The following is a 12,423-nucleotide window of genomic DNA, read 5'->3' as shown; positions in this document are numbered from 1 at the left end:
TGTCAATCCCTTCTCCTGCCTGCCTCCCAGCCTAATCCTCAGGACCGCACTAACTTTACTGCAATATTCAGATTAATTTTAGCCCTATATGCACATATGTGTGCCGCATTTTAATTCATCAAATAAAATCAGTCAATCAAACCGCATATTGTCCAACTCTGATGTTAAGCTGTATAATCAAGACACATTCCCGTAATTGGCGAAGCTTTCCACGTCAGATTTATTTAGTGCGTTTGATGTCACTCCGGCTGCAATTTACAGTTGTGTTGGAGCAACACCATAAATCCCATAATCAATTTGATGATGGTATGATTGCTGTACACATAGGAGGAGGCAGTAATGTCAGGCTCTCAGGTTCATGAGACTCCTGGGCTTCATATTTTCTCTCTATTCTCATCCTATTAGAGATTCTGACCCTCCCCCTCCATCCCCACTTTCTGCTAGCCTCTCCGCCACCCTACCTCCCTCCCCCCACCGTCTCCCTCTTTCTCCCTCACACACACACACACACACACACACATACACACACACACACAGGCACACTGTTCCTCTCTTTCGTAGACACTCATACAAACACACACATGCATGCACTCACTGCATTCTTATTCACTCTCTCTTTCCATCTCTCACACGTTCACACACATACACGTAGCTCACAGACTGGAGTGTGTGTGTGTGTGTGTGTGTGTGTGTGTGTATGGGGGGGGGTTACTGGGCTAGTAGAGACGTGAGGCTTGAAAAACGTGAGAGGAAAAAGGGGGAGATGGAGGGATGACGACTAGAGAGTGTAAAAGAGGGAGAGAGGAAGGAAGAGAGGAGACTTTGGGGTACAATGAAAGCAAAGAGAGACGAGTAGAGACCATGAATGCAGCATGGAGGGTAAATGACTGTGTGTGTGTGTGTGTGTGTGTATCGTCTGTAAGTGTTGGATAGCATGTGCACCGGGAGGTTTGGTGTAGAAGCGGGCATGTGAAGCACGCTTTTTTACTGTCTTCTGTATTTTCCTCTTGTTTGCAGCTCTGTGCGTTTGTGACGGCAGCCCTACGGAGACAAAAGGTGAGCAGCTGTATGGATGTTGGTGTTAGTCAGGCAGGTAGGTAGAGAGCAGAATAATGGAATCAATACTATTGTCTGTAACCTACCTGCCGCTGGGCTCTCTGTCTGGCCCCGGTGTAGACCATCAGAGAGGGAGAGAGGAAACACAGACTCACTTTGACTGGGAGAGAAAAGAAACGAAGAGGCTGACTGTAAGGTGATTTTTTTTTCTCTTTTAAGGTGAATGTAGATTTATTGGATGTTAATTTTTTATACAGAGCAGGCATGCATTTTCATCTGAAACTTTTTCAGCATTAATTCTTCACATCCTTTCCTCTGAGAGAAGCAGTCATGTTTTGCTGTAGGTGCATGCATATGTGCTCTCCTGAGTGTATATATTTGCAGTATGATCGTGACATTCTGCCTGTTTGCAAAGACCGGAAAAGCCATTCAATTAATGTCTAGGCTGCATGTTTTCGACAGGTCCCGTCTGCGTTTGTTTGATTCGCACCTTGTATTAATCCTCACTTGTGTTTAACACCTTATTTGTAAGTCTCAGATGAAAAAAAAACACATCTGAAATTTCCTCTTCTTATAATCACCTTTTCTGTCTCACATCAGGCAGGTAAATTAGTAAAATTAGCAGCTGTCAAGGAATTTAAATGTGATGACTGGCAGTGTTGTACAACATGCATTTACACCTGCTGCAATTACAATGAATGTGTTCAGCACAGAAATTTCCATCTGTGTTGTGCTGTGTGATTTGGCATGATTAATTCACAGTTTTGTTTCATTGAAACCGACATGAATTACAATATTTCAAACAAACCTAAAAAGCAACCTCTACCGCAGACAAATCCATAATTCATTTCTAGGTGAAGTTATGACAAATGTGTGCTATTCCCTCTGGTCTGATGCGGCTGCCATGTCTGTCTCACGCAACATTAACCTAGACGATGTGAAAATCACACCTTTGTATTCCAAAATCTCTGAGGCCTGTAGCTCATATAGTCAACCTGTGCTATACGTAATGTGCATTAATGCAGTTTAGCTTCATGGACATGTCAGGGCATGACGCAGGCACCTTGCACCTTTAGCCACATTCATGGTAAAGGGTTTTTTACATGATGAAAACGTGACATTTTGTGAGTCATAATGCAAATTTCCCTTTTCCACAGCATATCAACATATTCAGTCATCCCTATTCAGCATGTGTCATTATGTCTGTCTGCCAGTGGGTGGCATTGGCTTCTAATGTTTCTACGCAATGCTTTTTCTTTCTTTAATCTCCAAAATATACAGAAAGTTTTACATTCATTCATTCATTCATGTTCGGGGTTATTTAATAAGAACTACAGTTTGATATTGTCGTCTAAATTTTGATTATTTTACTTCGTCTACAGGTGGATTTCTGTCATATATACCCTCCTCGCACTGCTCTTCTTCCCCTCTCTTCATAGTCACAGACAACTAGTTTCATCTTAGCTGGTAAGTCCGAATGCAAAACCTGTTTTGCTATGAACAATGGACCGATAAAATATAGTATGACGTATTAATGATAATGAAATGTGGGCGGTATATCTCTGTAAATTCATCTAGACTGTAACTTCATGTAAATTTTCTTTGCAGGGAGTTGTGGGGGATTACACATCAGCAGTTAACAAGAATCTAAGATTATATTCCTTTTTATGATGACGTATTTTAGGCAAATATTCCTCTCTTCATGTGTTATACATTGAGGACAAGGTTTATTAAAAACTTAACATAAATGTCCCTTTCTTTGATACGCAAGTTATGTTCTAGACTATAATTCTGCTACTTGTGTTTTGTACGTATGTATTAAGTTGATTTTTAAAGCCCTCTCATCTCACTGAACACTATTAGCTATTAGACGCTGTAATTTCTCAGTGTTAGCTCAATAAATCATGTTCAAGACGCCTGTGATATTTAACAACAGTTTAAAATTGTTTCTCCTAAATTAATTGTGTCTCCTCCACAACTGCTGCATTGCTGAGATTATCGGAGCCTCGCTGTGAAAAATGTCACTTTCTTGTTGCTGCACTGCAGGGCAAAAGATTAGTGTGGATGAAATGAGGACAAATATGTCATGATTACGTTTTAATTGATCTGATCAGTTTTGCCTGTGATCTGCAGCGAGCCAGGAGACCGGCCGGTGTCGCAGAATCCAAATGTCAGATGAAGTCATGTCTTTGTCTCGGTGCAGCGACTCTGCGGGTCTTTCATTACATACGTTTCTTCACCGCGTTGCTTGTTTTTGTACTTTAAATCGCTCCACATTTAAACCCTCCCTGTGTATTTTAATTTCTCAGTATGCCCCTCTGTCCCTGAGACCCTTAACCTGTGAGGTCAAAGCAGGTCACAGGTGAGGTCCTCGGGAACAGGGCTGCATTCAGTTTCAACGTCCTACAAGAAAAGGAGCGTCTTGTAAAACATGATTACATGATGAACATTTTTCTCCCCAGAAAGTCGTCTGTTTTAATGTTTCCTTTGGCACCGCTCTCTGAAACCACACAAGAAAAGTCTCAGATGAAACTGTGTCAGGTTTTCCTCTGACTCTAATGTATCATGATCCAGCTGTGTGTTTCTTCAGTATGTGTCAGTATAGGTTTACCTGTCATGTCATGATCAAGAAGAGGACCCTCCTCCTGCAGCAAAGGCACTCTCAGGGGGCCAACCCTACTGGCTGGCTTTGTGTAATAGCCCTCTATGGGGGTCAATAGGAAGACAGCCGAGGGTTGTGACCCCGTCATTTCTGTCACCTTCAAAAATCAGTGGAGTTATTGGTGCAGCATGTGGATGTTTTGTTCTTTGGGCTTTGTACTGGAACTGTTTCACCTCTGTTATGTCAATAAAATTTGCCTAAAAAAAAAAGGTTCTAACGTCTGAATTTATTTTAAAAAAAATTAAATAAAAATCTGTCTGACACCCCCTCAAAAAAAATCCACAGGTGTTAAATCTGTAAAGTTTTCCTTTGATTTTTATCCACTTATGCACAATATCTTTACTAGACAGAGCCAAAGAGCTTAGGCTGTTAAAATAAGTAAAGTGTTATTGAAAATATCTTTTAGATTATTCCTTTTTCATTTTCTGAGTGAAAACGAGTGTATCATCTTCCACATAAATAAAAAGTCTCTTTTTTTCAACCAGAAATTGTACAGATGTGAATGAGCAGATTTTATGCTTTTACTGATGCTCATGAGAAGATTTTATAAAAGTGCCTTGTCGTAACATGCTCTGTACAAACAGACACAATTAAACGCACTCAGATACGCACGCACACACCTATTTGGGATTTTCCACGTCTGACCGTCTGACTAGCTATCTGACTTTGGCAGTCCTGGAGCAGACTCTTGCCTAATATTGATTGGCTTGTCTGTGTGGAGACAGATGAATGCATTAGTACCCAGCTCACCCTGCCACTGGAAATATATTAAGTTCATGTATTAGGCACCCTGTCTGGTTGCCATGGAGATGCACCGGGAGTGAGGGACCAGGGAGGAGGGGGGGTGGGGGGGTGGGGTTGGGGGGTGGTGGGATGAGGAGGATGGGAGACGAGTGGGGGATACAGGATGTGATGAGGCAGTCGACTTGATTTGTAGTCCCGTTCCCTCTTCCTCCTCCTCCTCTGCCTCTGTCTGTCACTTATGTGTCCTCTCTTACCTCTCGCACTCGAGCATTCCTCTTCTCTTTGTTCCTCCTCACCTCCTTTTCTTTTTTCTCCAACATTCTTTCACCACTACTTTTTAAATTTTCCAAACTCCACCAGCAGAAATACACCGTTTCTCCTTCTCGACGCTCAGTATTCTATTATTTTTGTTGTCCCTTTTGTCCCTTCTTTTTTCTATTTGGCTCTCACTCTCTGTCTCGCCGTCCCCACACCACCAGTTAGACTTTTACTTTTAGTATATTTGTCTTGGGTTTTCTTGCCAACGTGCTTTCCACTTTATCCCTCTACGTACATAAGCATTTAACTCCCTCTTCATCTGCCCCTCTCCCCCCCGCCGCCGCCTCCCTCCTTGGCTCGCTCCATCTCTGTGCTCTGCAGTAAAACTGGTGCATTGAGGCAGCAGGAAATGGGGACTAGAGACAATAGAATGGAGGGAAGTATAGAGGGGAGTCTGTGACGCTCTCCTCTCAAACCCAAGCATGTTGAGGAAACGTGTAGGTACTACTAGGTCGTACTTTTAAAACCCTACTTTCAATTTAATGCAGGATATGCACATAAAATTCATACTCAAGTGTTTGATTTTCAAGCTACCCCTGGAATATATAAAACCTTGGAATTCCCACAGTGTGGTCACTAGGAGCTCAGAGATTCGAACAAAAACAGTTCACACAGAAACCTTTGTTTGAGTTTGATGCGCAGGCTGCAAAATGTGCACATCTGCTTTGTGTCTCGTGTGTGTTAGCTTGCTGTTCGGGACCTCTCTAAGCTGCTATCAGTGCTTCGTTGATGTGCAAGACAGTCTTCGCCTGTGTTGGGGTCACGTTTTGAAGGAGCACAATGTTAGAAATGTTGACGCCTGCTTCAGAATGCTGGACCGCATATTCAACAACCATGCGAGAGTAATTGAGGCTGGCAGAGTGGGTGTGTAAAATGATCTTGCTGATATTATTTTGTAATGTTTTATCATTTGTCTTCGAGGCAAACAATAGTAACAAGTAACAGTAAGTGACAGCATATGCAGAGAGAAAGTTGGTTTATAATTGTATGAAATGTGTCCCTCTTGCAGGTAAAGGCTACGACAAACAACTGAAAGAACTTCTGGATGCAGAGATCCAGCCCATGGTGCAGGAGTTCGACGAAAAGCTGAATAACGGTACGAACACCTGCTCAGACAGACACACAACTGCACAAGTGAAGGAGTCTTTAGTGCATCAGAATTCTTAAGTGAGGTCAGAGACAGAGAGAGTTAGAAATGAGAGATTTCAAAATGATGCCCTAAAGCACACAATTCACCAGGATGCATTGAGCCAAAATATCTCTGTCTCCCTCTTCCTCCTCCTCCTCCTCCTCCTCCTCCTCCTCTCCGTCCGTCAGACACAGTGTATGAGGAAAGGTTGCAGACAGCAGCAGACAATTTCATCGCAGCTGCCTCCAAACTGCCTAGAGGTGAGACATAGTCTCTTCCCCCTTTTCCTTCATCTTTTCATCTGTGGTAAGGCCCATATTAGGTCATTACAGCTCCCTCTGATCTCTGCACTCCCGCTGTAATAAGCTAGTTAGGTTATTACAGCCTTTCAAATACTGTGGAGAATAAGGGAGGCTGTCAGGTTGGATAGACGTCTGGATTTCACCGGTGAATCAACTCATCTGATCAAAATTAAATTTATCTATCTTTGGTTTCAGTGTCTGGATGCTTCGGTCCATGTGGTTAGTTTTCGTTTTCTTCTCTTCAGTATCATTATCTCTGTCATTAGAGATAGAATACCTTGCATCAGTACTTGTCTCATGCACCCATCAGGTTTTCAGAGTGCAGGTGAAGCATTCAACTGTATTACCTGCCAGTATGACTCCTGCGAATTCCCTCTCGACTGTCCAGGTGAGTATTAATAATCCAACATATTGGATTACTGGTACTGTTACATCACAATTTTCAAATAGGGGAAAAAGAGATGTACTAATCCAGACTTGACACATCCTTACATAACTATATTCTCACCCTCATAAGCATCCACTCTTGATCCTTGAAATGCTCCGTTTTTGATCCTTGAAATGCTCTTAGCAGAAAGTCGAGATTTGAGAAAGAGACCGAGGCGAGGTTTTATTTCCACACATTATATCTTTTGCACAGAGCCCCCAAGGTACTCTTTAAGTCCTTGGCTTCTTTATGCAAGGTGACAGTTGACTCCCACACACGATGGTATTCGTATCAACCCTGTACAGCACAGCCACTGTTTAGCATATCATCACTTTTACTCCACTCCTCAGAGACCAGGCTTAAGTATTATCATTAAGGAGGGCTCAGACTGCAAGAGCTGCCCCCCTGTGAATGTTATCTGTGTGTGCGTGTGCATGTGTGTCTCCCTGTGTGCGTGTGGGTGGCTATATGTTTGTGTCAGTTAAAGAAATTAAAGCAATGGAGAACAGCAGGAGCCGAATGTGGTGCCGAGTGCCGTTTGACTTACCAGAGGATATTGAGGTGATCTGGAGGTTTGCAGAAGAGGTACGCTTCGCATATGGTGAACTATTCAGGGTCACTGCAGTTACCTTTTAAGGAATAGTTCAACATCTTGGGAGATATGTATATAGGCATATTGGCTGTCTTCCCAAGAGTTAGATGAGAATATTTATGCCCTTCTCATGGTTTTCTGTTAAATATGAAGCTGGAGCCAGGACACAGTTAGCTGAGCATAATGTAAGAGAGTTTTTATGCCGTTCCACCTGCCAAATATAGTGTAGGTTTATTCATGGCTCCCTGACACCTTCTTTCAGTGCAAAGCGTTGGATGCAAATCATTGTACAGTGCTTAATTAGTCATGTATCATAAAATAGTGCACCGGTAAACAGGCTAGCTAGCCACTGTGCTAAAATAACTTGCTACTTTTTTATGTGAGCTGTCGTAGCGAGCCAACTGTGTGACCGAGCAGTATATAAATTCTGTCCAAACCTACTCGATAAGTGGTAGCAGAGAACAACACACCATCATCCCAAGTCGTCAGTTACTAACAAATTGCCACGCCCCTCTGCGTCTCATAGCTACGTGCAGACCACACAGCTGAAACACATTGTAACATGGTTAATGTTGTGGAACGGTCGTGGTTAGGTTTAGGCAACAAAAGATAAATTGTCCAGTGTTACTTTAAAACGACATTGGCTTTTGGTGTCACACTGGACAAGACCTGTGGTCTCCTGGCTGAAAGTCTGACCTCATCTCCCACATGCCCTATGCAGACTTTCTCGCTCTTTATTCTGTTAGTTGCTCTCAGCATCAAGTATTGCTGCGGATGGGTTTACACTGGAGTAACTTGAAATCCCAGTGGGTCTCTTAAAGACGCTAAAGGCTCCCTTCATTGTCGATATTACATACTTAGGGGTGGCACAAAGCAGCGGCATTTGACGCACTGCGAATGAGAATGGGCTGCAGAGAAATACACCCAGGGCAGGCGAGTCGAGAGGTCGCTTAGGGAGCAAGTTACTTCATCACCTTTAAAACTCAGTAATTAACACATTATATCTCATTTGTTTAATTTGTACAAAAGTTTGTACGAATTGAAAATAAAATATTGGGTTTTATGTGAGGAATAGTGAGGGACTATTTCTTGGCTGAGTGCAGTGATTTCCTGCAATCTTGCTGTCACTGTTAGGGTTGCTAAGACTGCTAATACTGGTCACTGCACCAAGACATATTACAGGAACTGCCCATAAAATCATAAATTACTCATAGGTTTTTGTTTGGGGTAAAAACAAAGCATGGTAATTAGTGAGCTTTAGAAGTGCCGGTAGGGAATTTCGTTACCTTTGGTCAAAGTCATGCTACCTGTTTCCCTCCATTTTCAGTCTTTATGCTAAGCTAAGATAACTGGCTGCTGGCTGTAGCTTCATATTTAACACACAGATATTAAAGTGGTTTCTATCTTCTCATCTAACTTTAAGCAAGAAAGTGATTAAGCCTATTTCTGAAAATGTTGAACTGTTCCCTGTGTATGTGCAGATAAACATGAATGAGTCCTGCCAACAGCATTTGTAAGGATTTTCTCCTGTACAGGTGAAAACTCAGCAGGTGGATCAGTTTAAAGAAGTGACTGCAGGGGTGGACAGGCTCTATTCCATCCCTTCAACCAGCTCGCTGCATCAGGGCACATACCAGTGTGAGATCTACTCAGGCCAACGCTCCATTGTCAGGCTATACTACTATCTCACAGGTAACAAGACAGGCCTCTTTTGGGAGGAAGAATTGTGTGTGATTGACACCGATCAATGGGAGGTCACTTGAAACAGAGCAAAACAACTCTTTCACACTTGAGTAAATAAAACACTTAGAAGATACACATGCAGTATTTTAGTAACTGAGATGAATGTACCAGGCAGGGTTTGCCTTCATATATGCAAGTTTCATACATTGATTCATTCATTTCCCATAACTGCTCATCCTGGTATGGAGGGACAGGTCGCCAGACTATCACAGGGCTGACACATAGAGACAGACAACCATTCACACTCACATTCACACCTACGGTCAATTTAGAGTCACCAGTTAACCTGCATGTCTTTGGACTGTGGGAGGAGAAAAACAGGGAGAGCATGCATCCACCCCAGGTTTCAAACCCCCCACCCTGGGTTTGAACCAGAAACCCTCTTGCTGTGAGGCGACGACGCTAACCACGTCAATTTTCATACATATGTTTTATATATAATGCTAAAATCATATTGGGTTGCTGAAATAAAATGTTTAGTTTACCTTAAATAATGCTGTGCCTCATGAGGTAAATTCAACAGTTGACAAATATTTACTAAATATTGTGAATAACTTTTTTTTGGGAAAGAGGAAGCCCAAGTAAATTCACAAGGAAAGAGCATATTAAAAGCAGAAAATAAAAATCCCTCTTCAAATAAGAGGAAATATTGACAGTTAATGCAATAAAATGGGCAAAATGTCTGTGCTAACTGAAATCATAGAGGCCATCAATGACATGGATCTATGCAGATGTATGTAAATGAGTGGATGTGTATTTATATGGATATGCATATTCATACAGCTAAGCATGTGTGCCTAAGTATTATGTACTATATAAGTAGCCTACATGTGTATCTTTCCTGCACTCCCTGATTAACTATTAATGTAAATTCTTATTAGGCTTGTTCTTATGAAGACACACTTTTACTTTGCTTGCTCTTATCTCCTATTTTCTCTTTATGGTGAAAGTTATCATTATTACACCTACAGCTGTTGAACTGGGGGTTATAAACCCACTAATGGCTTAATTAATGTTTCAAATTAATAACAACGTATAAAAAAAAGATATCTCAAATGTATTAGTGCTAAAATATCATGGGACACTATTACAAGTCATATTTTTAACCCCAAAAACAGAGTTAATATTTGCCACTCCCTCTCTTCCTCTACCACTATCTATTACTTTTAGTCCTTAACGTGAGTTGAGATTCTCCCCTGTACTCTTCCTCGCCATCTCTCTCCCTCAGTGACCCCCCAGGTTGTGGCAGGCCACACAGAGCTGCAGGAGATATTCGACCTGTCTCTGCTCCCAGGAGAGCGGTTACTCCCTGCGCCTGGTGGTCCTCCCGACTCCCTCCTCCTCCTCCCCTCGCCACTGCTTCTCGCCGCCTGTTTAACTGCTTTGCTTCTGCTGCTGTTCCTCTCCCTGGGGTAAATCAGATCTATTATTTGTACCGTGTGAGACACAAGCAACAAAGAAACTTATAAAAGTCACACTTTTTCCTGAGAAGTCAAGATGCTCCTAGCTGAGGCATATATTGGTTTTTATCTTATATCCCACTGTGTCTGTATCTGTTGCAGGGCTCTGTACTGGTCATCAAACCCAGAGCAAACATGCCATGCTGAACAAGCAGATGGAGATGGAGATTCAGTATCCTGAGAGTTGGATAGATACATAAAGTGTAATAAATTTCATCAGTCCACTGGTCTTCTGAAGAGCGTTACGTCATTGCTTATACAAAGTGTGTGTGGCTTCTTCCGCCACTAGAGGGCAGGATGCACATCTCTATCAGTGGTGAACTGCTGACTGAAACAACCACATGTATTCTCATCTGTGTCTGGTAGTGATGGAGAGTAACTAACTAGGTTTACTTACTTACTGTGCTTAATGTAAGGACAGTTTCAAGTTACCTGAGCAACGGAAATATTGTATTTTTTTTCTCCTCTACTTTCATCTGTCAGCTGTAGTTATTTTTACTATTTAGATTTGACAAAAAACGTGAAGAACCTTTGAAATATTTGTTATAAAACTGCCAACAGTGTGTTATAATTAGTTAAAATTAGCTCCACATCAATCAGCTACAGTAGAATTTGATGTATGAAATGTTTTAAAGTATGTAGTATGTAATAAGTGTTTTATTTAGTGTATAATCACCTGACAATAAAAATTACCTTAGTATGGGCTGCTTATATCTACATAGGGAGCAGGTCCTTGTCCACAAAGTCAGCTATATGCACTGCCATGTTATTACAGTGGCCAAGAATGGTCAACCCAAACACTGGCTCTAGATAGGGCCATTCGCATTTTCATGTCGATAGCAGCCCTTCCATGACGAGCAGCATCAGAAAACACAGATATTTAACATAAAACTGCTTCATTCAGTGTTTGTAGCAGTTTAAATCACCAAGTCTGTTTGTTTTGAAGAGGAGGAGACCTCTGCAGATAATATGGCTCCCAGTACAACCTACCGAACATCTGGATCTTAATTTGTCAGAGTAAAAAAAACTGAGCACACATAAGCAGATTCTGGGCTAGTCACCCTTCAGTGAGCCGGACAGCTTTTGAGTTTCAGTTTGTTGTAGTTTGCAGTCCTCACCACCAGGTGTCACTACAGTGCTCCTTTTAGTAAAGGGTCTAAATACTCCTGCCACCGGATGTGTCAAAAGAAAAGCTAAAGAAATAAGATTTGGTGGTATGCTGTTTTTAGTTTAGTCATGACAGATGGGAAAATGTCCAGTTGCCATCAAATATAAATTTCCCACAAGGCAAATGTGCTTTAGTTTTAACAACATAACACAAGTTGACATGTTCATACTTTTATCCACCACTACCAACACTGATGGTGTGGCAGTTATATACCTAAAGTGAACTGTTCTGGTGAGACAATAACATTGATGATGATGATGATGATGATGATGATTAGGTTCCATTGGTCTCTTGTGTGTAGAAACAAACAGGACAGGAAGCAGGGCTGTACTGAAATTGGAAGATGGGGTAACACTGACCTGTATAAGAAATGTGGCCTTATTACAGCTAGGAGACACCTGGATGGACAGTGCTGGGTGATGGACTGATATAGCCTTTGTTCCTCTGGCCTGTGTGAGAGGATACAGCAGGCCAACACAGTCAAGACCTCAGTTGACCACAGGGAGGCAGCAACATGCACTAAATCTCATGCCAGACAACACTAGAGGAAGAGGACATCTACCTATGTGAGTATATTTAGCATGAATCTGCATTGAACTTTGCTGTTACATTTAGTCACATTGGCACCGTGGCTCAGAGTATATTTGGTTACCAAAACTAAAGACAAGATCTGCCCAAACAAATCTGAATCATACGTGACAAAGGGGAAGTGCTTGTATTGCAAAACAGTTTTTTGTTTATTTTTAAAGAGAATGTGACACTGCAGTCATACTGTATATTTGCCAACATATTGATTGTTAAGAGTGGGCCCTCAAAGCCGAA

General features: G+C 41.8%; 1 protein-coding gene across 1 annotated transcript; it reads left to right on the top strand.

Moving 5' to 3' along the window:
- The first annotated feature begins 5,430 nt into the window (after positions 1 to 5,430).
- spaca6 (sperm acrosome associated 6) lies at positions 5,431 to 12,078 on the top strand. The gene is made up of 10 exons (XM_050047952.1): positions 5,431 to 5,644; positions 5,790 to 5,876; positions 6,098 to 6,169; positions 6,407 to 6,430; positions 6,522 to 6,599; positions 7,120 to 7,223; positions 8,766 to 8,922; positions 10,202 to 10,385; positions 10,536 to 10,636; positions 11,989 to 12,078. The coding sequence occupies exons 1-9, from the start codon at positions 5,431 to 5,433 to the stop codon at positions 10,612 to 10,614; spliced, it is 999 nt and encodes a 332-aa protein (XP_049903909.1). The 3' UTR covers positions 10,615 to 10,636; positions 11,989 to 12,078.
- The last annotated feature ends 345 nt before the right edge of the window (positions 12,079 to 12,423 follow it).

The sequence above is a fragment of the Epinephelus moara genome, chromosome 6 (assembly GCF_006386435.1).
Source record: "Epinephelus moara isolate mb chromosome 6, YSFRI_EMoa_1.0, whole genome shotgun sequence".
Taxonomy (NCBI): domain Eukaryota; kingdom Metazoa; phylum Chordata; class Actinopteri; order Perciformes; family Serranidae; genus Epinephelus; species Epinephelus moara.
The sequence above is the reverse complement of the archived record's forward strand: the minus strand, read 5'-3'. Positions and strand labels throughout refer to the sequence as shown.